The following is a 24515-nucleotide window of genomic DNA, read 5'->3' on the forward strand; positions in this document are numbered from 1 at the left end:
ATAGTTTTGATAACTTCTTGTGACATATCAATTTCTTTCAGCATTTCTTTGTCTTCGAATTACATCATGTTTTCATATAACTGAAAGCTGATAGACTATGTGTTCTGGATTTTGACTATCTCTGCAATGAGTAGTTTTAAAAATAGAAGCAAAAGACTCTAATCAAAAGCAATTTTCAGGCATTTGAACCTTGGCTGAACCTTGAATGATCCACCACTTCTATTTGGTGAATGATCCAAGTGACCCACCATATCTGTTTAGTAGTGTTGAACACGTTTGCTTGTTGTGTGACCTTGGTTCTAAACGATTATGTTTATGACTTCATTTTTTTGCCTATTTTTGCTTGTTTAAATACACTGTTTGGAACTCTTGTCAGGCTAAAATATTTCATAGATGTGTTTCATTGATATGGGACAAACACTACACTTAAAAATCAAGCTGTTTCACAGAATAAATACTGGAAATGTATCATGATCTTTAACGTTAAGATGCCTTTCAATCTGTGTGTTTCTTAACAGTTCAGTGTTACCAGATTAGGACGCTGGATTGATTTTGAAAATGACTATAAAACTCTGTATCCTGAGTTCATGGAGTCTGTGTGGTAAGTTAACTTATATACATTGCATGTATGCTTTCTGAATTTGAAATGTTAAGAAGGCCTCAATTGTTGTAAACTTGTGTTGGTCCATATATCACTAGAACTGTTTTGAAACATGCCAAATTCAGATAAACAGCGGGCAAAGTAATTAAGGTGATGTGAAATCTCTTGATGTCGAAGTGAGGGAATTAATTGACCTACTTTTTTCTTCTTCAGGATAGTACGCTTTTCAAAATAAAATACAACAGTACTGCTTTTAGCGAGCCCTGAAATCTTACTGCTCCATGGCAACTTAAAAGAAATTCTGAAGATTTACTAGTATGTTCCTTGCTTGGTTTCGGAAATTGCATTATATCTCTCCATTCTTGATATTCTTCACACTGTCAGCTGCAAATGGGCAAACTAACCAAACTCAGTTGAGTTCTAAAGCTCTTCTTCAAGCCTGAATTGAGAGGCTGGGAATCTGCTGCTATCTTTTTCTTGGCAGCATAGTTTGACAACTGTCTTGGACTCCTGGTGCAGAGCTAAGTAAAGTTTGGGTATTTTGGCAATGTATTCAGGGTGACTGTTGGAATTCCAAAAGACAAGATGACCTTATAGGTCAATCAAATTGACCTAACCCAGTGAAGAAGTGGCAACGTTGAGTCCTTCAGGTGATAGAATTACAAGGTGAATTGCAGGGAGAGGTTTAGCAGAGTATGTGCTGACAAAAAGCCATTGAAAAGCAAATGATATGCATACTAATATATTATTGATGTTCTTTAATATTAATTTTACTAGTAACCTTTAATTGTATTGTTACATATAGTTATGACAAAGGATTGACAGAATTTCTAGATGTGTCTGAAGCTGTTTTATAGGGCTGAAGTGCCAGTGAGTTTTTGATGAGCATTGAAAAGATGGTGGGAAGGGAGCAGATGTTTAACTAACTTAGCTGAAGAAACCCTGCATGATAATAAAGCTAAGACTGACAAGAAACCTTCCTTTTATACATTATAAAAATACTTAGTGGCACCTTAAATCCTGTTTAACTAGCATCTTCCAAGGACCGTTTAGAAAACAAACTTGACTTGAACTAGCTGCAGGGTCTCTCTCAACAGCCCAAGCCTTTTTTGGTGGATTGTTTGTTGTTTTGGGGTTTTTTTTTGGTCTCTTTTTGGTGGTGTTGGTTTTTTTTTGTTTTTTCCACCTTTGAAAGAAAATTTCTAGTCTTTCACCTGGTTTACAGAGGTTACTGTCTCTGATGCTTACTTCGGATACAGATTCTAAAATAGAAACTTTGGATCTGAAATCTTTGTGGTATGAGATTTCAGGAAGTATAAAGGCAGTCAACCCCTTAATTTTGTACTTTTTTTGCTTCCTGGTGCTATCAACTTTCTGTGTAATCATGTAATGAAATACATTTTAAGAAGTCTGTTTTTAAAAACTGGGTTTTCTGAAGTCTTCTAAGTCTTGGAGGGGCATGTTGCAATGCCATTGCCAGCTTGCTCTCACAGTAGAACAGGAGGTGGAACCACCAGTGTTTGCACAGAGTGGATGGAGGAGGGGAATGGAAAAGTAATGCCTGTTTCAAGGCAAAGGGAGATAATTCTTAGCACTGTAACTGTAGTTACAGTAGTGCTTTTGACAGGATAATGTACATTTTTCTAAAAAAATCATATCGTTACCTAGGCGATCATCAAACCGAAAATCTGTGTTACTGAAGTTATTTTACGTCCATTAGGAGTGTTTATTTGAACGGTAGATTCTAGGGTGGTTCTCTTCATATTGACTGGATTTTTTCTTTAATATGAGTTCCTTCTTAAATAAATAAAAAAAATAATTTAAAACTTTAGTGTCCAGCTAAGTACAAAAGAGAAACTGCAGATAAATTTCTGCATTGACTGTAACCTGGTGACAATATTGGCCTGTCCAGTGTTTTTATCTTTTTTTTTTTTTCTTGCCTGTGGGAGTAGAACGCTGCTTTTAGGCCCAGAAAAAAACATCGATAATAATAATGGAAGTGAGCATGGCAACCATGAATTTTGTGGTTAAAATATGGTAAGGACTTTGTCTCTAGTCTTTTAATCAACTAAACCTGTCTGTTTAGGTGTGTTGTGAGTTTGTTTTTTTTTTTTTATCTCTAGCTCTTACTAAGGCTTGCAGTTCTGGAGTGGTCTCAACTGGAACGTCTAGCTTTCTATGAAACGTGATATTTTCATCCATGATGTTTATGTTGAGTTCAGTGAGCTAATGTAATAATTGTGATAAATGTTTTTTCCAGTGGTGGCTGATTTTATCCAAATTATTTAGACTTGAAATAGTTTAGGACTCAGACACCAAATATATCTTTTATTAATATCTTGTTTTGTAGAGATGCTGTACAAGCTCCGGATGCTAGAGAGCTTTCTTTTTCATATTTTGTAATGGGTTTGTTGGAAATGGCTGCTTTGTAAGCATTTTGGTGCTGTGCCATATGGTTGTTGACAGAGTAGAATGAATTTTCAGCTTGCTAAATTTTGACTTAAAACTTCATCCAATGATAAACTTGTGGCATTGTGGCATAATTTTTCAGGGGAACATTGAATGATGGTGGTGGTAAGAGGTGATACTGCAACGGTTTCTCATGTGAAGGTATAGTCAGCTCTTCATGTCTGAAATAAGTTAAATAGAACTTCAAAGTTCTAATTCTGTAGAACTTGTATATCCATCTTGCAGCCAGCTTGAATCTCAATGAAAACATATCCTTCACTGAAAACGGTACAATGAGAATGGTGTTCTTGAGCTAGTGTGGAACAAACATGCAATATATTCCTGCTTTTTCTTTTTTACAGCTCATGGGATGGATGCAGTGAAATTGAGAGCAGTTTGATGTGATCATAAACTTTTTACTGATCTACAGTTGGTCTGAAAGAAGTATATGAGCTTTGGGAAAAAAAAACCCCAACTAGTAAATTATTGTCTTCACTGCTGGCTTCTTACATAGTTCTCAGGCCAGCTGCGAGTTTGCACCTCAAGAACAGTTCTCGCTGGCACTGAGGAAAAAAAGCCTGTGAAGTGCTGAGGAGGGGGGGGGGGATGTCAGAGCTGTGCCATGCTTCTGGGTCTGATGACCAGGGATTTTAATTCCCTCCTTTGCGCAACGTTAGGGTTAGTTAAACAGATTTCCGTCACCATCTAGTGGCTAAATTTAGCAATTGCAGTCTGAGCGTAATTCAATTTTCAAAACAGTTGAAAGCTTCGTGTATCTTTTGAAAGACTTGCTTGTATAGTGCAAAACCACGGCGTGCTTACGTAGCACTGGTGGCGGAAACACATCTTACCTACTTCTGTACCCTAAGAAGAAACTCTTGAGTCCTTTTGTCGTAACACTAGATAGTGAGTGAGGAGAGAAAGAAAAACACTCCTAGTTTTGGTAACAAATTGGTACTTTACATGTTTGAGATCATTGCTATATGCTGAAAACTGCTCTGTTTACTGTGGAAATGCAGTATGGAGCTCCCTTTGGTAATGGGGCTTTTTGTCCATTTCTGCCTTCCCTCTACCAGACCCACCTCAGTTGATCCAGCTTCAGATTTCCTTTTAGGATTGTTATTGAGGGGGGATCTCTCTCTCCTTCCTTACCAGGTGTGGCCTCGCAGCCCTGCCCTTTGATGTTCTTTAGAAGCATCAGGCTTGGGGTGCCATCGCACTACTGCTGTGCTGCAGCCGAAGAGGCTGTAGGTAGCTACTGGAACATTTGCCTTGAGTTGCTTGACTCCCTATGTGTAGCTTTGCTTTCATTTTGGCATGATGGTTTTTTCGTACTCTTTATTTCAAGATGAGCTCTGTCACCGAATGTCAGTGTACAGCTGCCTTAGCCCTTCTCAGAGAGAAGCTGAATGGGGACTCCCCATTGAAAGGAGGACTGGTTTGTTGTAAAGACCAAAGCAACTGGATTGTTATGTTGTTTTTTTTCTCTTCTGTGTAAGCAGTAGAAGTTGTTTTCTGACTTCATTTTTTTTTTTCTGCTTGTGGAGTTTATCGTTTATCCAGCATTAAACCAGAATGATTTCAGAACAACTGTTCTCTGGGTCCTAATAGGAATCACTACGCATTTTGTGTATTCCATGATTCTTTAATGATTTTCTAGAGAGATACCATTCATAAGAAATTAGGTTTGTCCATTTTTGTACTAGCTATCTGCATTTTTTTCTCGTATTTTTATTTCTTTTGCGCATTTATTGCTCTATTCCCCTTGTTGTTCTCTTCTTGCCAATGACTGGAAAGTCCTTGTTATTTTATCTCCTTCCCTGTGTTTTGAAGGAGGAATACGCTTGGATGACCGTTGGGGTAAGTCTAGTATCAGTTTTAGATATTTGTATTTCCTGCTGTACAGGTATTTTGCACTTGTGGCTTGATCCAGAATCATTTAACACACTGATCCAAAGATAACATCAGGAAATGCCCTCATTCTTGCTAGTTGAGCGCTTGGAGGGGCAGACCTGGAGCAGAATGATCTCTATAGGCTGGGATTTTAAAGCTTTCAGGTAGTTGAGCATAAGACTTGACAACTTCTGTACTGACGATTCCTAGGCCCCAGAACAAATGTTTTTCCTTTCTTTAAGAAGGTGTCTTTCAAACATGCTATTCTAAAGGCAGGCTGTCTGTGTTTGTTACTGGACTTAATGTTCCTCTTACGTTTATGCTTTTTTTTTTTTTTGATTCATGTCCAGTGTTGAGTACTTTTTTTCTAGTTTTTGTCCCCATGCATCTGTTTTTGATTGTTGCTTTCTTTTTGATTTCATCTTGTCTTGCAAATGTTGCTCATGAGTCATGGGAGAACCTTTTCCTCAAATCCTTGCTGCTCATGGTGCTGTTTGGATGCAGTCTGCTTGCTGAACTGTGTAGGTGACAGGACTTTTCTTACATAGTGTGGTGTTTGTGTGTGGTTTTCTAGGTGTGGTGTTTTTTTTTTTTTTTTAGTTTACAGAGGCTGGTAAATTGTCACTTTATCTTGACATGAACCTGTACTAGGGCATACAGCAATAATTTTGTTTATCTGTACTACCATGAATATGTTGAAATCATACACTTCTACATCCTGCAGTTGTAATATTTTGCCCACCTTACTTCTAGCCTTTGTCGGTAACTGGGTTTACAGTTCCTCGTTTGTTGTTTTTTTTGGTTTTGTTTTTTTTTTCTTTAAAATAAAAAATAAAAGTTTTCAGACCTTTAGAAAAGCATTAGGTACTGAGTTATTGTAAACAGAACCACTTTATCACTTGAAATCACTTGATACCCCAAAGAAATGGCACTAAGAACTTGAGAAGCTCTAAGGTCAAATTCTTTTCTTCAATATGAAGTGTATGTACGTATTTGAAGAGGGCAACTTGATTTTGCATCTGCTAGAGGATACTGTGGGATATTGGATTTTGTGTGTGATGCCAAGGGTATTTTGAGTATTGCATTAACTGATTCAGTATCTTTTGGAGGCAAAAACTCCGTTTGTCAGTGTGATGTTTGCATGGTGTGTATGTGATTTCTTGGAAGTTATGCCTATGAAAGTAACTCAGTCTTGGTTACTGACAGGGCTTGAACCAGTTGTATCATCCCTTCATGACACTTTCAGTTTGTGTCATGCTTTTTAGAAGTTAAAGCTACCTTGCATCTTTAGGGACAAGATTCTATGTTAAAAAGTAGCTCAAATATGCATCTTGAGTTCACATTTTCCCTAACCTCATTTTTCTTCAGTGAAGGAGTAAGTACTGCTGCCATAGCTGAGAGGATGCAACTAAGTTTATTTATATTTGAGGAGAAACATAGCAGAATTTAGGGTAACAGGGTTTAATTTCTAACTTCTGTGAATGAACTTTTCCTGATTATCGGTAGAAAAGAGCTCTGTGGTTTTGTTCATGTATTTCTTTCAGAAAGGACTGCAGTTTCAATTTTGGCTGACAAACCCAGAGCCTCTTTCTTGCAAATTGTAACTCTTTTGTTTGCAAAATGTTGAAAACACTGTTTGATATATTATTGTCTAAACATAATGTGTTGAATTTTTAAACAAAACATGATATCCACCTCTAAGTGACACTTACTGTTAGAGCTAGGTTCATCTTTGGCAGTTGCTTTGTTTTAGGTGGGCAGTGCTGCTAGCAGGAGGCTCTTTGAGTCACCTCCTGTGCATTTCTGATGGTCACACAAGAACTGTTCTCAGAAGCTTTCTTGCTAAGGAAACCAATTAGGTGTTTTTCAGGATAACAGAACAGCCTTTTGTAGTGATAAGAGGGCTATTGCATCAAGCAGCAGTCTCGACTCAATCACAATTCTACTTATGTTGGAATGGTTGTCTGAGAGAAGTGGTTATGGTAAACTACAAATGAGTGGTCGTTATGAACTGTTATGAGAGCTTTGAAGAATGATGTGGTTTGAAAGCCTGTCTTGTTCAGCAGTGAAACAACTAGGGAGCACTTGGTTTGCGATGGGGTAGAATTACCACAAGAGGGAGATGCTGGCTTGGGTTTTGAACTTGGCAGCTCCATCTAGTGTTCACCTTTCCTGAAGTTTACAGTTATATTTACAGCTGAATTAAATATTCAGTGTTTCTGAGTAGTTTTCTTCTATGCTGTTAGTAGGCAGTGTTCTTTAGAAAGTAGAAATGAAGTGGAGCTTTTTTCTATAGATATTTTAGTTAACTGTTTTTGAAAAGCAAGTAGAACACCTTCAGTATAAGTGCTGTCACTTGTCACAATCTGCATTAATTATGCTCTGAGGTGGTAAGCATACATTTAAAATTTTTTTTTAACTTGCACAAAAACTTCTGCAATTAGCCAGCTCGAATGTATATGCTGAAAGTTGATGAAACTATGTTCACAAATCATTTTCATAAAAGACTGATTTATATTTATGCAAGCTTAAGTTGACACAGTCTGTTGTAAAACAGATGCACTCACTGCTATGTTTTGAATCTGGGTTAGGGGTCAGGCACCCACAACTTGCCTGAATGTGGGTGACATTGCTTTAACAAGGTTACTTTTGAGTTGTATGTGTAAGGTAAGGCACCTTTGTTGGAGTGCATAGCTCTGAAAGACTTCTGGGTTTGGTTCCTCTGTGGCAGAACTTGATACTGCTGAGGGTCTCTTAGCCTTTATCCATCCTAGAGTTCGGATTATTTAATTTTTCTCATGTTAGTGATCACTCATAGGAAATTTTGGACTTGTACTAGAGGCCCATGGCTGAATCTGAGTGAACTGCATGTCTTCTCCCTTTGACAGTGTATTTTCTCCAACTGTCTAATCTGCAGGATAATAAGTATTCTGATTAAGATACTGTATGACTTCCATGGCAAGCCAGTGCATATCTTTTGATGTTCTTGTCTCAGGCTGCAGATAGAAATCAGTGTAGTAATCTACTTGCGTTTTGTCTTGAAGATTAGGATTTCAAACATAGAAGGCAAGACACTGACTTAAATACAGGTCCAGATTCTCAAGCACAAGATGACAGTCTGCAGAAGAAAGTGCTGCTTGCCAGGATGGGGTTGGTTGCTTAGCAATGAGCTATTTATCTGGAAAGGGACCCAGAAAAGTGATCAGGGTGGTTTGAAAGGTAGTTTGAGTAGAGGAGTTTTTAAAGTCAGCAGTGTTGAACAATTTGTATGTGGAATTTGAAATGACCAGACTCTGCAGAAACTCTGATTTTTCAGTTGAATTTGGCATGATTATTTAAGGCTTGCCCTCTCCTGCAGTAGCCAACCTGCAGACTATACCACTAAGCGTGCAAGTCAGTGAGACCTGATAAGCTGATAAATGTTGATGATCCTTTAGCAAACCCTGCAGTTTTCAGATACAGAGAAACAAAGGCTTTTGTCCATCACGTGGACACTTGATGAGTTGCTATGTGAAGTATATTTCTCTTCCAGCTTCCATTCATCTTGAGCATTGACTCAGTTTGTCATATTGTAATATTATGTGCTGTCTTGATTATTTCAAGAAGATGTAAGAATCCAAATATGCTACAGGCTGTATTGAAGATTTTTATAAGCAGAGTTAAAGCTTGATGTGAGACTGTGATCTTGGAAAGGACCTGAGTCCAGGGTGAGATGAGCTAATAAAAGAGAACATTAATGTAAATTGTGGGACCATAAAACTGAGTTCATTACTTTGCATGGTTAGCTGTGCCCTCATGTGAAAAATGCTCTTCAGATCGTCAGGATTTATTCAGGGTGGGTTGCAGGTATTTCTGACCTGTATCTGTCTCTCTTCTGTAGCACTGGTTGCTGCAGTAGGTGCTTAAGATCATGTGGTAAGTGAGCAGCCACGTCACTATATGTCTTCTCTCTAAATTATGACTGACTCCAGCCTTGTTAATAGTTAAAATTTCAGGTGGTCTGTATTCAAGAAATTTGAGAGAGATTAAACAGCGATACGGATTTGTTTCATTTAAATACTGTGCGCTGTGCAGACAGTGCATGGAAAACCAAGCTGGTGGAATCGGCTAAAGCTAAAAATCAGCCAGAAATACAGTTGCAGTCAGTTTATCTCTTTTCTTTTGCCTTGCAAATATAGTGTTTAGTTGATGATTGATTGTTTAAAAAAAGGTGTAATTCAGAACGGCACTCCAGCTAGAGCAGAACCCCATTTTGCAGTTGATTGACTAAATTTGAAATGCCAAGTGCTATTCCGTATTCCTTGTTTACTTCCAGGTGGGTTTTCAAGCAACTGTATGACAAAGGACTGGTGTACAGAGGTGTTAAGGTCATGCCTTTTTCAACTGCATGCAACACCCCACTGTCAAACTTTGAGTCCCACCAGAATTACAAGGTAAGTCAGTATATGTGTACATTATGTTGCAATCAGATTTCTCTGTTGTCTTCAATTTGGATTTGGAAAGCTTTAGTATTTTTTGCTTGGTGGTACATAAGCATATTATTACACTCCAGATTGATAGTAAAAATTTAGGTAAATGGGTTAGTTTTTATTATATTTTGCTGTATTTGTTTGGATCACTTGATCTTAGCTGCCTTCTGTTGTCTTAGTTACTGCTTACAGACACATAAAGTACATACTTTGTTTTAGTCTGGTAAGTTACTTTCACTTTCTCTCTGGGGTCTCAAGATGAGTATTGTACTGTGTTGAGTTTTTGTGGTAAATACTTATTTAAGAGCTACAACTGTCCCTGTCTGTGCAGATCTGAAAAGAGGAAGGTCCTTGGCAGAGTTGAAATCTTCTGTGAGGGGATTAATAAGAATTGTCAAAGACTGCGTTTGGTTGTAGAACAGTAGGATAATAGTTCTTCTAAGAATCATTAATTTAGATTGAGAAATTACAGGAAATGTTTTACCCAATATAATGCATGGTATACTATGTTTTATAAGATGCTCCTTTGAATGATTAGATATAGTAGGTGCAGCTTTTCATTTGCAACAAACTCATGTTCACATAAGCGAAGGCAGAACTTGTGTCCCAATTTTCCAAATTTCATCTTAGTTTGTGGACAGAAGTTTTGTATCCTTTCCAATCCCCACCCAGGCTTCCATTTTTTTATATCGTAAATCTTTCACTTACATTGTTGCAGCAGAGAGCTGGCACAAATTGTACAGCTGGTCTTTTTTACATCTTGCCGAAAAAAGGCCAATTTGCTGGCCAAAAATAGTGGTTTTAAAACAAATGTTTAAATATAGACTTGTAGTATAATGCAGTCCACAGATACTAGAGCTTTCAGTATTGTTGAGGGTTATTTGACCATACTCAAGAATAAAGGTTTTGTGATTTCATAAAGTGAGACCTGCAAAGATATCTTCATGTTTGACTCTGTGACAGCTGAAATAATTACTTTGCTTGTACTTATTAACTGACATTTCATATAGGCTCAGATTAATGAGCTTTCTTTAGAACAAAGACTATTCTGGTGTTTTTGTGTGTGTGTGTGTGTGTGTGTGTGTGCCCCTTTTCCACAGAGCAAAGCTGTTTTCTCTTCTTGAGTCTTAGTGAAATATTTAGGTGCTATTTCTTACTCTAGAACCAGTAGAGTGTGTCTGTGGGGTGTGCTGCTCTGCCACTTCATACAAAAATTATCTTTTTTGTCTGCTAGAGGTGGTATTTTGAAGACTGAAATGTTGAGGGTCCATAAGCTGACATGATTTATTCTTGGCAAGACCAGTCATTTTGGGGGTGTAAGGCAGCTGTTATCTTTTTCACCGTGGAAGGCAGGCTTTGGCTTCTGTTTATTGATCCTGTGAGAATCAGGACACAAATCATGAGAAACAGGACATAAGAAGGATGTTCAGAAACTGAGTTAGGTGTCTAATGTATACTTGAGTAAGCTATATCAACAGCTTGTATTACATTTAACTGAAGAAGTGTTGTCTTCAGATGAGAGCAGGCATAATTTTGTGAACAGATAAAACATTACACAATGCCATTACTTGGCAGCCTGGATGTTATTTTTTTTTATGGCTTGCCAGTTGTTTTTATCTACTTGGTCAACTTTAGTGCTTCAGAAAATGAAGTGAATAGCCTACAGTGTTGTTTAACAATTGGTGGAGACAGGACTGTAGTGATAGCTCAATCTTTGCTTGGTATTGAGTGTGGTTTGAGAGTTATGTAATATTTATGTTTTACTGTTGACTGCACCAGATGTTCACAGAAAATTCCCTCTGGAGCAGCCCTTAGCTCAGACATAAATAGCTGCCTGTCCCATGATGCTGTTAACTGTTCCATGATGCTGGACAGAAACCAGAGAGCCTTGCACTAGACATGATGAGGGGATAGGACTTATTCACGTGTTTAGGGTCTGTGCGCATAGCACCCATTTTTGTTTGGCATTTAAAATTAATAGTGATAGTTTCACATTTGCAAGATGAGACTTGCTTTTTCAATCTGCTTTTTGTAATATATGAAATGTGAAGTGACTGAATAGCATTGTACTTGTCTGAAAGAAAAACTTGTTTTCAGGGGATTCTTTTGACTCATTTGGAGGCAAAGTTTTATAGGGTAGCTGACAAAGGTCTCCTTTCCTGAGATCTTTTTACTCTTAAATATTGACATACTCCTATTTTTAAGTACGCCAAACTTTTTTTCCCCCTTGTTAACAACAGTTTCCTAATAAGAGATTTCATCATCTTGAGTGATGGCTATTCTTCCTACTCCCTGACTCTAGAGGAAAAGGTGGGAAAAGGCTTTGTGTAGCAGTATCTGAGAAACTGCTGATTTTCTTCACAGTTGAAATTGATTATAAACTTTAAAAATGGGATTAAAAGAGGTACTTGAGGGAACCGGCACTCAGCTCTCTTTGGTGTTTTGGCAGCTAATTCCCAAAATCTCACTGCTAATCTGAATTTTTAACCCTGTTGGCCTTGTTGGACTGACAGTTTGCGCTGATATAGTAGAGTAACATTGTGACTGGTGTTCTCTTCAAACTTTCTTATGCTACCACTTCCCCTTCTAACACTACAGTGATGAACTAGGCAAGTTGCAATATAGGTTTTGGTGGATGGCAGTAGTAGTTACTACTTCTTAGATTTGTGTTTTCTCACTAATAGATTCAGTAAACCTTTTTTTTCCTCCTCTCTTTTTCCCCCTTTGACTTTATCTTGTTTTTAAGGACGTTCAAGATCCTTCAGTGACTGTGAGCTTCCCACTGGATGAAGATGCAAGTGTTTCTCTTGTTGCTTGGACAACTACTCCTTGGACCTTGCCTAGTAATTTGGCCCTTTGCGTTAATCCAGAGTTGCAATATGTAAAATTGAGAGGCAAGTGTTAACTGAAAGTGACATATAATGAACACTTCTTTTTTCAGTGCCTGTGAATACATACTTATATTTTGTATGATAGACTGTTTTATGTTACATTTATAGCACTTTGCTGGGTTGGATCAGTGTTATTTTGAAGGATGACATTTACTTCTTATGTGGCTGATGACTTCCGACTGCTGTGCTATTTTTATTTACATGCATTGTGAGGACTGTTCCTTAAAAAATATTGATAGACGAAATAAAGAACAAGAGCAAATGTTTTATCTATCTTCTTAAAGTCACACTATATTTGAGAGACAGGGAAGTGTGACTGCGTGTCCCAGCTTTTTTGATTCCCTCCTCTCTTGGGGCTCAGACTCATGAATGAGTTACTGCTACATGACTGCTGAGTTGCAGTAACTAAACGTCTCTGTACTCTTAACCCATAGCAGATGCAAGGTGTTACATGCTAGTCTCAACCTGACTGAAGTGTGGTTTTTAGCACAAATGTAAGACAAGGTATGTACTGTGGTTTCCAATGTAAGAGTACATTTGACCAAGTGCTTTGGGTTGCTTACTCATGGACCAGTTGGCTGCACCTGGCTAAACAAGTTGTGTACTATAAGGTAATCTCTTTCATGAGAGCACCCAGCACTTCAGGAATTGTATGCAACAGACCATGTAGGGTGCTTAAACAATCTAGGCTGTTGCTTTTCTCGTTACTGCTTCAAGTAGTTTTCTAGAGTTTGCAGTTCCATTTTTTTCAGTTGGCAATGGAGTATGTTATGATGTGTCTTCCTTTTCACTTGGGCAAGGAATTTATTTTATCCTTGAAATCCAGTTGTCTTTAATTATATCTTCATCTACAAAATCCTTTTTTAAAAAAATTTTAAATGAAATGGTAAGCAGGAATTTGGATGAAAGTACTTTTTGCATTGCTGTTTTCAGGTTCTCCCAAATTGCTTACCTTTTCTGACTTATCAGTGTATGTTTAAACAAAGAAAAAAAGAGATATTCAAGTTAATGATGGAATTTAATATGGAGTAAATATATGTCAGAGAGATAATTTCCAGTTCCAACAACCATATGAATCTAATGTGTGCCTAAGGTGTTAAACATGAAAAGTTGCAGAGGCTTTTACAGTGAACTCCATATGTTTGGGTTTTCTTTGTTTTAAGAGAGAACTAAGTATGTTTCAGTTTTCAAAGATTTTAACATAAATTTGGTCATCTCAAAAAGAGTTATTGAGTACTTTCAGAAATAACACCTACACCTGCCTGAGATGCTGAGTTATTGGGCTTGGATGTCTTTGGCCTACAGTCTGTTGGTGGGATAGTGATGCTGACTAAGTTGGTAGGGTAGTAGTCTGAATAAAATTTGAAACTGAATTTAAGAGATGAGGGTTGTTTGGGGGGAGAAAATGGGTTTCCTTCATAACGTTTCACTTTGTATTTACTTTAAAAAGAAATCCAAGCATAAAATTGATTGGAATAGTAAATCTCAGAAAGGCAGCATAAAGTGCAATCATAACCCCTAACGTCAACTTAATAATATTGATTTTATGTAGTATTTGTCCATCTTCCAATTGTTTCCCTCTGTTTCATATACTGAAACTTTCAGTTGCTTTTCTTTGCTACAATGATAATAGACAAGGTAGGGTATTTCTGCTGCTCGGGAAAAAAAAAACACCAAAAAACCCCACAAACCCAGAATGAAAATCAGTGGACTGGGTTTCGTGGTTTCTGTTTAAACTTAACCTTTGGAAAGTGTTCATTAAGTGGCTGTGTGGGGAAGAAGTAGCTGGGAACTAGTGGTCGATCAGCAGGATTATTCTGGGCAGTTTTATAGCTAAAATGATACTATCTTGCATAAATTGAGAGGTTTCATAATGGTGCAAATAAGGGTATTAAATTGAGATTTATGTAACTTATTGTTTTATTTTATATTCTAGATAATGCCACGGGAAAGATTTACATTTTGATGGAATCTAGGCTGATAGCACTGTACAAATCTGACAGTGAATATGAGATACTTGACAGGCAAGTACATAAATTATTACACACTTGTTAACTTCCAGTATTTTTATAGATCAGAAGTTAAATGTTTCAAGAAGTTGGATTTTGCAGTTACCTAAAGACGGGTTTCCCCGCATGTGTGTATATCTTGCAAAAATCTATAAAAGAGATTGAAATTTACTAGAACAAATTGGTCTTGATGTGAAGTTACAAATAGAATAAAAGTTTCATTGGGTCATTGTATTATGGTGGGGAAAGTTACTTAGTCCGTCTTTTTCCTGTGTGTTTTCTTAGAAAGACATTAATTTAAAAGTCTCAGAAAAACCCTGGAGATTGTCCAAATGCTGAACACATTCTAAACTTTATGTAACTATTTAAAGGGAAATGGGCAAAAGCAAAACCATTGTCTTTAGCAAGCAAATACTGCTTCCGTAGCATGGTCTACATAAGTTATGTAGTTAGTGGCAGTTAATGCTTTCTGAAGACTGCTTATTCATCTTGGTTCCGTGGAAAAATACAAATTATTTAATAAGTCAGACTGGACAGGGGACATAGGTATTAAATTCTGTAGCTCTCTTAAGCAAAATATGTGGCTTGGCTTCTCTTAAATCTTTTATATAAAACATAAATCTGTTAGAGGTAAAATACGACAAATATTTATTTGCTTACTTTATTTAGTCCTGTGCAGTGGGTAAAAAAACAAACAAACCCAACACACAAACAAAAAAACCCAGCAAAAACTCACACAATACAAAACCACAATAAAACAAACCAAAAAGACTGAAAATTTTTTTGAGAATAACAACCCTTCTTCACTGGCATCAGGTTTTTGTTTGTGATGTGGTGGTTTGTTTTTTTTTTTTTTTACCAAGCAGTTGAAAGCTTTACACATAAAAAACATTTACAAAAAGGATATGTCTTATTTCAGATAAGCAGTTGCATGTAGTCATTGAATTAGGGGAATATAGAGCTGGAATATTTGCTTAAGATGTTGTCTACCATGATGCCTCATACTGTGACAGCTGAGTAGTTCTTATTTTGTATTTGCATTGATTTCTATCCGCGCCCCCCCCACCCCCAAGTGAGTTCTCTTCATCTATCACTTACTCTGTAGCAATTCAAGTCAGTGCTCAATTTATAAAGATGATATTCAGTAGTCTCACTCTTCAGGGTTGACAGAAGTTCTGATCTCCAGATTTTTTTCCTCCTTTCAGAGTCATCAGTAAAAACATTGAATAGTGTCAGCATTATGATAGTCTCTGCCAGGATACCACTGGAAATTTTCTTTCAGTCTAATACTGAATTAACAATAACTTTTTTTTTCTCGAAGTGATTGTGTGTCCATGTAAACATACAGTCACCCAGTTAAAATATTTGTGTGTGTCAGAATGGTATGTCAAAGTGTCAAAAGTCTTACTAACCTTAAGTCTTAAATCTATCTGCTTGCTTGCTATCTAAGCTAGTTGGTCTGCCTAAAAAGAAGTAATTTGGCTTGGTGTGACTTATTCTTGACAAATTCATATTGTATGTTTTTAGCACTTTACTTTTTAAAAACTGTTCAATCACTTAAGTTGAATCAAGTTGTTATGCTAGTCTGACTGGTTTTTAGGTCCATCAGTACTCCATTTCTCTCTTGAAGTATAAGTGCTGTGTTCCTTTCTAGTGTTTTGAAACCTCTTCAGTGTCTAAAAACTAAGCCTTCTACGAAAAGATCTCTATTTTCTTAAAAATTTCTGAATGCATTTCCTTTAGACTTAAGAAAAAAAAAAAAGCAAGGTAGGTGTATTAAACTTATTATCTATTGTCTTTTGGTTCCAAATCCTTCTTTTAATGGAATACTACAAATTCTGTATCCAGGAATGCACTGAACCTTTCAGCCTTTTTTTTGGTGTGGTGTGTTGATCACAACTGTGAAGTACCTGTTCTTTAAGACAATCATACACAGGTTTCAGTTGTCATTGCTTATGTCCCTGGCTAGTTGTATTTCTAATTTCTGCCTCCGATCTTTGATTCCCCCCCCCCGCCGCCCCGTACCTATGCATAAGGGTGCTAGCAATTTTTTTTCTCCTTGCAGAGCAGTATATTTTTCTTCTTTCTGTATTAGTGCTACAGTCTTCTCAAGATGGGTTTTTTTTGGTCATGCTCCAATTTTTATGTTACATAATTAGTTCTCTCAAATGTGAGATGTGAGACAATGAAGAGGTAGCTGGTAGTTGAATGGATCTTTTAAAGATTTAGATCTATGAGTGTATAAGTTTATGGAAATGAACTTTCCCATTTCTACTCTTAACTTTTTTCTTTCTTCAGCTCACTTCTAAATTCTCAGGCAGTTAGGCCCTTGAGGGAGAAATTCATGACACTTGCTCCATACCAGGTGGCAGGCTGAGGTCAAGGAATGATCTTATAGAAAATTTTCTGTATCTGAAATCATCTGAACTTCCTGAGTACTCTCAGCCTTCCCACCCTCCCTCAAACCTGACTTTTCTCTCCCTTTTCTTCCCAGATGCAGATGGTAGGTTTTTGTGTGAGACCAAATGGGAATACTTACTTGTTTCACTGATGAGATGGCTACCATCTTTATCAGAATACTTTCGGCTGCTTTGCACAAGTGGGTTGGTCTTTGTATATTACCCCACTTTTGGCCATTGAGTGGCTTGTTGTTTTATTCAGCAGTGGTAGATATGAAATGATTGATGAGCATTTTCCTTCCTTTGTGTTACATTTCAGTCTATTTGCATATTAAACACTTAATTTCTTTAAACTATTTTCCACTGTTGTCTCTAGACTCTAGAGAATCCAAAAAAGGATTTCTGGTCTCTTGAGAGTGAAGGTTTACTATAGTGATTTTAAGTGAGTCTGTTATTACTATAACTTAGGTCACAAGAAGGCAGCACTGTATAAATTTTCAGCTTGAAGTTCAGGATTTTGATAAACAAAGTATTTCCGATCTCAAAAGAGAAAATCAGGAATGTGATCCACAACCCTTGCCTTTCACTGGCTTGCATTAAATAAGAATTTAACTTTTTTTTTTTTAAGGCCAGTTCTAGTGCTTCACATTCTGTGTCTGAGCATTCCCACATCTGTGTGGCTGAGCACTGGGATGCTTTTTTCTCATCTGATCCTGATTAAGCACCTCAAACATTCCTAAGGCTGTATGTAATGTAAAAGATATAAACTGTCCATGAAGCTGTGGCTTAAAATAGAAATCTCCCCTTTTCCTAGTGGATATTATGTATGCTGAGCTGAGGAGTCATGCTCTTTAACTTAGCATTAAAAACTGCTTGAGTTCCTTTCTGTGCAATGAAACAGCTTTGAAGAGTTCCTCACTTTGAAGTAGTCAAGTGTTTTATGGTTTGACCATTGTTTTGGAAGATGTGGATCAAGGATAGTATAAGCAAAGACCACAGCTGCGACACATTCAGAGAGCTATCCCATCTATTAGATGAAGTTGTGTTTTAACTAGACTTTTTCCTGAAATGGATGATTTAAGCACTTTCAGGAGAGTTCTGAGCAGTGAATCCCAACCCAATCACTGTCTTTTGTCAGCTGTTGTCGGAAGTCTGAAGAGAGCGAGATCTACAGGCTCTGTCTCTGTCTTGCATTTCTTGTCTGGCTTAGCTGGTTCCTCAGTCAGTCCTGTCTGTTGGATCTTTCCCTGAGATACCCGTGGAGAGTTTGGATGCCTAGTTTTAGAATAAGGAATGAGCCATCCAAGCTTTAAATGCTCCAGTACCCTGCATCACAATCTTCTGTGCATGTAACTTTTAGGTGTTTTGGATCAGTGCTTATTTAGTTCTGTTGAACATGCTGAGGTACAGGGCTATGTTGTTACGAATATTAAATTGAAATTGCATTTTATCCAGAAGCTCCTTGTCCAGCTTTACCAGACAGTGATTGTTATTAATGTTTAATTCCTACATTAATTTACAATGATCGCTTGACTGAAAGACCATCAGGTACAAGTGTACCTGTTGACTGTAGCAGAGATGCATTAAGACATGTTACAGTTTTTGTCCAAGTCCAAATTGCCAAAGAGTTGTAAAAATGAGAAGTAAGCTATTGAGGAAATACTTTTTTCTTCACCTTATGAAGTCAAATTCTGTTAGAGATGGGGAAAAAGGAAATTGGAAAAAATAGCCTTCCTACCAGCTGACTAAGCAATTTTCAAGTTGTTAATTTGTGTTCATGTAAATCCTTCTCCTCAGGTTTCCTGGCATTGCCCTTAAAGGCAAGAAGTATAAACCACTCTTTGAATATTTTATTCAGGTAAGATGAACAAGTTTGGTGTTTGATACAGGATACAAAGACAAAAATAAAAACCATTCTTAGTATTCCTCGTTTATATTATAAAAATCTTGTGTTCTAGTAACAAACCCCAGGTTGTATTAAAGTAGTTCAAAATCCTAGTGAAAGGTTGAAAAACAGAAAGTTTACTTTTTTCTGTATTTTTTTCCCTTAAGTTTTAAATATACCCAGAGTAAGAATTCAGTGATAAATAGTAGTTTGATTTCAGGTTGTGGAGAAACTTCCTATAAACATTAATAAATAGGCAGTGTCCTCTCAACTTTTCATCTGGTGAGCTTCTGTTGCCTGCATATTAAGTCCACAAATTTTATATTCACAAGAGAATGACTTTGTGGATAACAGTTGCAGACATGTAGTGTTTTTCCCTGAAGAGTTAAAAGCCTTTGATAAAATAACTACTGATATATCTCGTTTTTATGGATGTCCTTCTGTGCAGCATATAAGCACTGCTTAAGTCCAGTGTAGTTAATAGCATCACAGATGATAATAGAATATGTAGCAATAAAAGAGGGGGTTATATATTTAAAAAAAAATTCTGATTAAAAAAGGATTAAATTTTTCAAAGAGTTTAAGTGGGTTACAGTACTGCTGGACAAGCAGCTGTTAACTCATATAAGGGATTTGGCCATTTGTGACTACCATCTGTTCTGAAGCATGTGCTGAAGTCAGCAAAGGTGAGAAAACCTCTGTAGGGAGCAGGACCTGTTATTTCTAGAGAAAGGTCAGACACCAAGCTGAATCTGAAAAATGGGACTGCAGGTGTAAAGGTTTGGAATGGATAAATTTTTTGAGTCCCGCTGTACTTTAAGGAGCAGATGGGCATCTGCTTTTTTAATTTTTTTTTTTTTGAATGGATGTCTTATCTCAAAATATCCCTCTTCAGAACAAGCCAAACCTAATACTTTGTAACATATTTGGTTCAGCTGTGACTGCAGTGATTTTTTTTTAATACTTTTGTATTAAGGAATAGAAAATAGCTCTTTATTTTTCATTATCTACATACTGAACACACTGAAAATTGTCAGATCTTTTCTTGGCAATTTTTTCTTTCTTTTTTTTTTTACTTACCACTTTCTCATTCTCTGGCAGAAATAAAATATATGACTGTACAAGCAAACTTCTTTAAAATTAGAAGGTACAGTGGACACATAAAAATGCAAGGAGACTTCTGTATATAGAATCCCTGTAGCTTTCTTGTTTGTATCCTCACTTAGAGAAGTATATTGTTTTGTAGTCTGTTAAGCACACAACTGTGTGAAGATCTGTGGCTTGAAGAGTAATTGACTATGAGGCCTTCTGGAGAGGTCTTAGATTTACTCACATTTGACACAGTTTAATGAAGTATGCAGCCTGGGTGTCTTAGCTATGAGAAATGATTTAATAATGTTAGGAATGTCACATTTCACTGTGTCACTTATTTTTGATGCAGTTCTTTACTCTTGCAGGTGGCTAGTGGCTCTTCCATGTTCTTAAGAATTCTGCATTGCTATATATATGTATACATATGTATTTTGTGTTACAGTGCAAAGATAAAGGTGCCTTTGCTGTGGTAGTAGACAGTTACGTGAAGGAGGAGGAAGGCACAGGTGTTGTACATCAGGCCCCCTATTTTGGTGCTGTGAGTATGAACCATGTATCTGTAATGTTAATTTTGTTCCAACACACATTGCTTGGCTTTCCAGCTACTGGGTGACTATGATATTAAAACAGTGCTCCCATTTGCTACTTAAAAACGTACAAATGCAATGCTACATTGTATTCTAATGAGTTTGTGCACTCACTAGTGCCCTTTGTGTGCTAGACTGGAGATTTTAGGTGTCCCTTGATTTGGTTATTGTTGTGGTATGTGAAGTGAACTCACCGCTGTATCTTCTGAGTGTCACTGATCTTAGCTGTTCTCAAAGTCTAAATTTACAGTTTTGAGAAGAAATGATCTGTTGCACTGATAGTCAAAACTGGCTTTGCTAAGTGGTAATTTTGGATGGTAACAGCAGTTTTGCTCAGCACAGTGCCCCTCTTCAGCGTTTCAATTTCATTACTCATTGGGCTTTTAGAGAATGAGAAAAATGCTTTGACTGCTTTTGTCTGAGACTTTATCCCTTGGTGTGAAAGGATTTTGTTGCACTCCATTCTTTTTTCTGTCTTTATTGTCCTTTCCCTCAGTCTATTCTTCTGAAGGTTAAGAGAGATAATTTTTCATGGATTTAATCATTTCAGTTTTTAGACGCATTAATTAAATGCACTAGTTTAGATTCATTGTCCTTTTTGTATAGTGTCCTGTCTTCAGCCATTATCCAAAGATGCCCTCAAAAAACTTGCAGTAGAGCTGCCAATGCCTAGCAATTAGCAATCCCTGGACCATGAGCTCTATCATCATTTTCAGAAACTGTTGGCATTAGTAATAGGCCTCTTTGTATTCATGTGTCCCATCCTTTTCTGTATTTTTTTTCTGCGTTTTTCTGAAGGGTGCATCCATTGTGATGGTGTTTTCCTTGTCAAGATGAACATTGACATGAAAAGTTGTCCTAGCTTAATGCAGCTGTGAATAAAGAAAATTAGACTGGGCTGTATGTTATCAGTTAATAAAGAAATTAATGGTGACTGGTAAAGGCGTCTTAAGGAGTCTAAAGCCTGTCACAGTACTTGCACCCCAGATACTCCCCTATAGCTAAATCTTGCAAGGACATGACTGAAGGGTGAGGGAGCAGACTTGATTTTGATTGAGGAGCTTTTTCTGTGGGAGATGGAGTAAAGGAAGGGAATAGGCAGCTAATAGAGAAGGAGCTCTGGAAGAAACTCTCCTTTGGCTGCTGTATTGTTTTGTTGTGTATTTGCTCAATACAGTTTAGTTGCTGGAAACAGCTTGTTGGAAAGCCTGACTGGCCAGTTAGAGCAAGGATTATCTGCCGCCTTTTATTTGATTTTGTTGTAAGCCCACAGAGATTTGTATAAAAACAGAGGAAAAAAAATCTCCTCTCTCTCTCCTGGGAAGTCAGCAATTATCTTTAAAACCATTCTTTTTAAAAACATGAGAGTATCAGTTAAATGCATTGCAAAGCAAAAAATGCATAAAATGTTAGTGCACTTCTTCCTCACACAAACATCACAAACAAAACTTTGCAGTCGGTAGCTAAGGAGCAGCTTGACCTTATAATGCGTGATGCATAGACCCGAGTCAGCCGGCTGTGCTACCTTTAGAAGGAAACTGCACAGCACGCTATGTTGCACTTAGTGCTGCTACCTTTTTCTTTCGGGATGCATGTTGTTCAGTTTTGATAGCGCACTGATTATTTTTGTTCAGAAAGGCTCACAAATGAGTTCTGGTTTAAGTTCAGGAACTTATCATTGTACAGTAGACTCTGTATAGAATATTGAGTGTTACATGTGTTGGTGTGGCGGGTTGACCCTGGCTGAACGCCAGGTGCCCCCCAAAGCCGCTCTGTCACTCCCCCCTCCTCAGCTGGACAGGGCAGAGAAAATATAACAAGGGGCTCATGGTTCAAGATAAGGACAGGAGAGATCACTCTCCAGTTACCGTCACGGGCAAAACAGACTCAGCTTGGGGAAAATTAACTCAATTTATTACAAATCAACCAGAGTAGGGTAATGAGAAATAAAACCAAATCTCAGAACACCTTCCCTCCACCCCTCTCTTCTTCCTGGGCACAACTTCACTCCTGGATTCTCTACCTACCCCTCCTCCCAGCGGCGCAGGGGGACGGGGAATGGGGGTTATGGTCAGTTCATCATGTTATTTTCTGCCGCTTCATCCTCCTCAGGGGCAGGACTCCTCACACTCTTCCCCTGCTCCAGCGTGGGGTCCCTCCCATGGGAGACAGTCCTCCACAAACTTCTCCAGCATGGGTCCTTCCCACGGGCTGCTCCAGCATGGGTCCCTTCCACCGCGTGCCGTCCCTCAGGACCACACTGCTCCAGCGTGGGTCCCCCACGGGGTCACAAGTCCTGCCAGAAAACCTGCTCCAGCGTGGGCTCCTCTCTCCACGGGGCCACAGGTCCTGCCTGGAGCCTGCTCCACCGCAGGCTTCCCACAGTGTCCCAGCCTCCTTCGGGAACCCACCTGCTCCAGTGTGGGGTCCTCCATGGGCTGCAGGTGGAGATCTGCTCCACCGTGGACCTCCCTGGGCTGCAGGGGACAGCCTGCCTCACCATGGTCTTCATCACCACGGGCTGCAGGGGACTCTCTGCTCTGGCGCCTGGAGCATCTCCTCCTCCTCCTTCTGCACTGACCTGGGGCTCTGCAGGGTTGTTTCTCTCACATGTTCTCACTCCTCTCTCCGGCTGCAGTTTCTGTGTGTCCCAGCAACTTTTTTTCCTTCTTAAATATGTTATCACAGCGGCGCTACCACTATCACTGATGGGCTCGGCCTTGGCCAGTGGTGGGTCCATCTTGGAGCCGGGTGTTATTGGTTCTGTCGGACACAGGGGAAGCTTCCAGCAGCTTCTCACAGAAGCCACCCCTGTAACCGCCCCCCCGCTACCAAAACCTTGCCGCACAAACCCAGTACAGTTGGCATTAAATGTTTGCCTTTAGACAAGCTTAGATAAAAGAAGGGAGATAACTCATGATTGTAGGCAGGACTGTCTTCCTAATGAATTGCCTTCTCTGCAACTTCCTATACTGTTGTGTTGAAGGTGAATAGGAAAGGCGTAAGTGGAGCTGGAGGCAAGGGTCAGAGGAGAAGAAATAAAGCACAGTCCTTCACAGGAGGTGTCATATCTTGTCTCTAACCCTTCCCCTCAATATAAGCAAGTCCTTTTGATAAATAGGGTTAGAGAGTAAGGGTTTTTTTAATCCTACTTACTGATATAGATTCTGTATTGCTGATAGCTTAGAAATGTCTCCTTCTCCAACAAAATTTGAAGTAAAATTTCACCTTCATTTAGTTCCAGGATATGTAGTTTCATTGTCTTGTGTGATGCTTTTGCCAAATACAATCTGCCACACAATATCAGAGCACTCTATTTCAGTTCAAAAGACATCAAAATTAAACCTCACAGAACAAGATGAACCTGTATTAAAAACTCTGTAAACTCATTGTACCTCCAGATTAACATGACACTAAAATTCAGCTGCTCAGGCATCTCATCATATGTAGATGCATCTACAGTCAACTTAAAAAGCTTTAGTAACATTTCAATTTGCATACAAGCCGTGTACTTCTAGTGCCTGTGCAGACTGAGTCACAGAAGTTTCACAGATATATTACTGTTACACTTTCTTTTCAGTAGATTGCAGAGGTATACTTGATTTTTGTTAAGAAATGTTGAAGGTGAACCTTTTGACTTCATGTTTTTGTTGCTTTCATTTGTTTGGGGTTTTTTTTAATTTCATGTAGAAAAGCTTTGAGTTCTGATCAATGAACTGTTTAATAGCTTCTGCTTCATTCATTTTGTTTATTACAACTTTTATTTGTAATCTTTTGAGAGATTTAATTGTGGCAGGGGTACAAAAGTGAACACTATGACTTCTATCCTGGAAAGAATTGAAATTTGTCTTAGCTTTCCAGTGGAGCTTAGCATTTGTGGATTTCTGTATGTGGCTGAATATATTCTTGGATTGTGGTTACTGAAGCAAATCTTCATTAAATCAAATGGCAGGTCAGTCAGGAAAGCTTTTACATTCAAGTTTGAGTTCTTCAAAAGAAAGGAACTAACTGTAGAAAACCAAAATAGCAAAGCCCTTTATATATCATTGGCTGCATCAGTGATGCAAATCGAACTGAACCACCTCTTGACCTAGGTCCTGCGAAGTGCAAGGTTTGTTATTATGTTTTAGCTAGGTTGTGAGCGTGCCAAGCTTTGTAGTCTTTGCTGGCTGCTTCTTCAAAGCCTTTTACAATTCACTGCCAAATCAGGGTTGACGTTAGTTATGTCATCTGGCCTACAT

General features: G+C 38.1%; 1 protein-coding gene across 1 annotated transcript in view; it reads left to right on the top strand.

Moving 5' to 3' along the window:
• The window catches only part of IARS1 (isoleucyl-tRNA synthetase 1), a 112919-nt gene that overhangs the window by 9264 nt on the left and 79140 nt on the right, over positions 1 to 24515 (top strand). The window contains exons 6-11 of the mRNA XM_075053537.1: positions 519 to 601; positions 9258 to 9375; positions 12158 to 12305; positions 14239 to 14326; positions 18508 to 18568; positions 20130 to 20225. Coding sequence (XP_074909638.1) covers positions 519 to 601; positions 9258 to 9375; positions 12158 to 12305; positions 14239 to 14326; positions 18508 to 18568; positions 20130 to 20225 — 594 coding nt within the window. The remainder of the gene's footprint in view (positions 1 to 518; positions 602 to 9257; positions 9376 to 12157; positions 12306 to 14238; positions 14327 to 18507; positions 18569 to 20129; positions 20226 to 24515) is intronic.

This window comes from Buteo buteo, chromosome 21, assembly GCF_964188355.1.
Source record: "Buteo buteo chromosome 21, bButBut1.hap1.1, whole genome shotgun sequence".
In the NCBI taxonomy this organism is placed as follows: domain Eukaryota; kingdom Metazoa; phylum Chordata; class Aves; order Accipitriformes; family Accipitridae; genus Buteo; species Buteo buteo.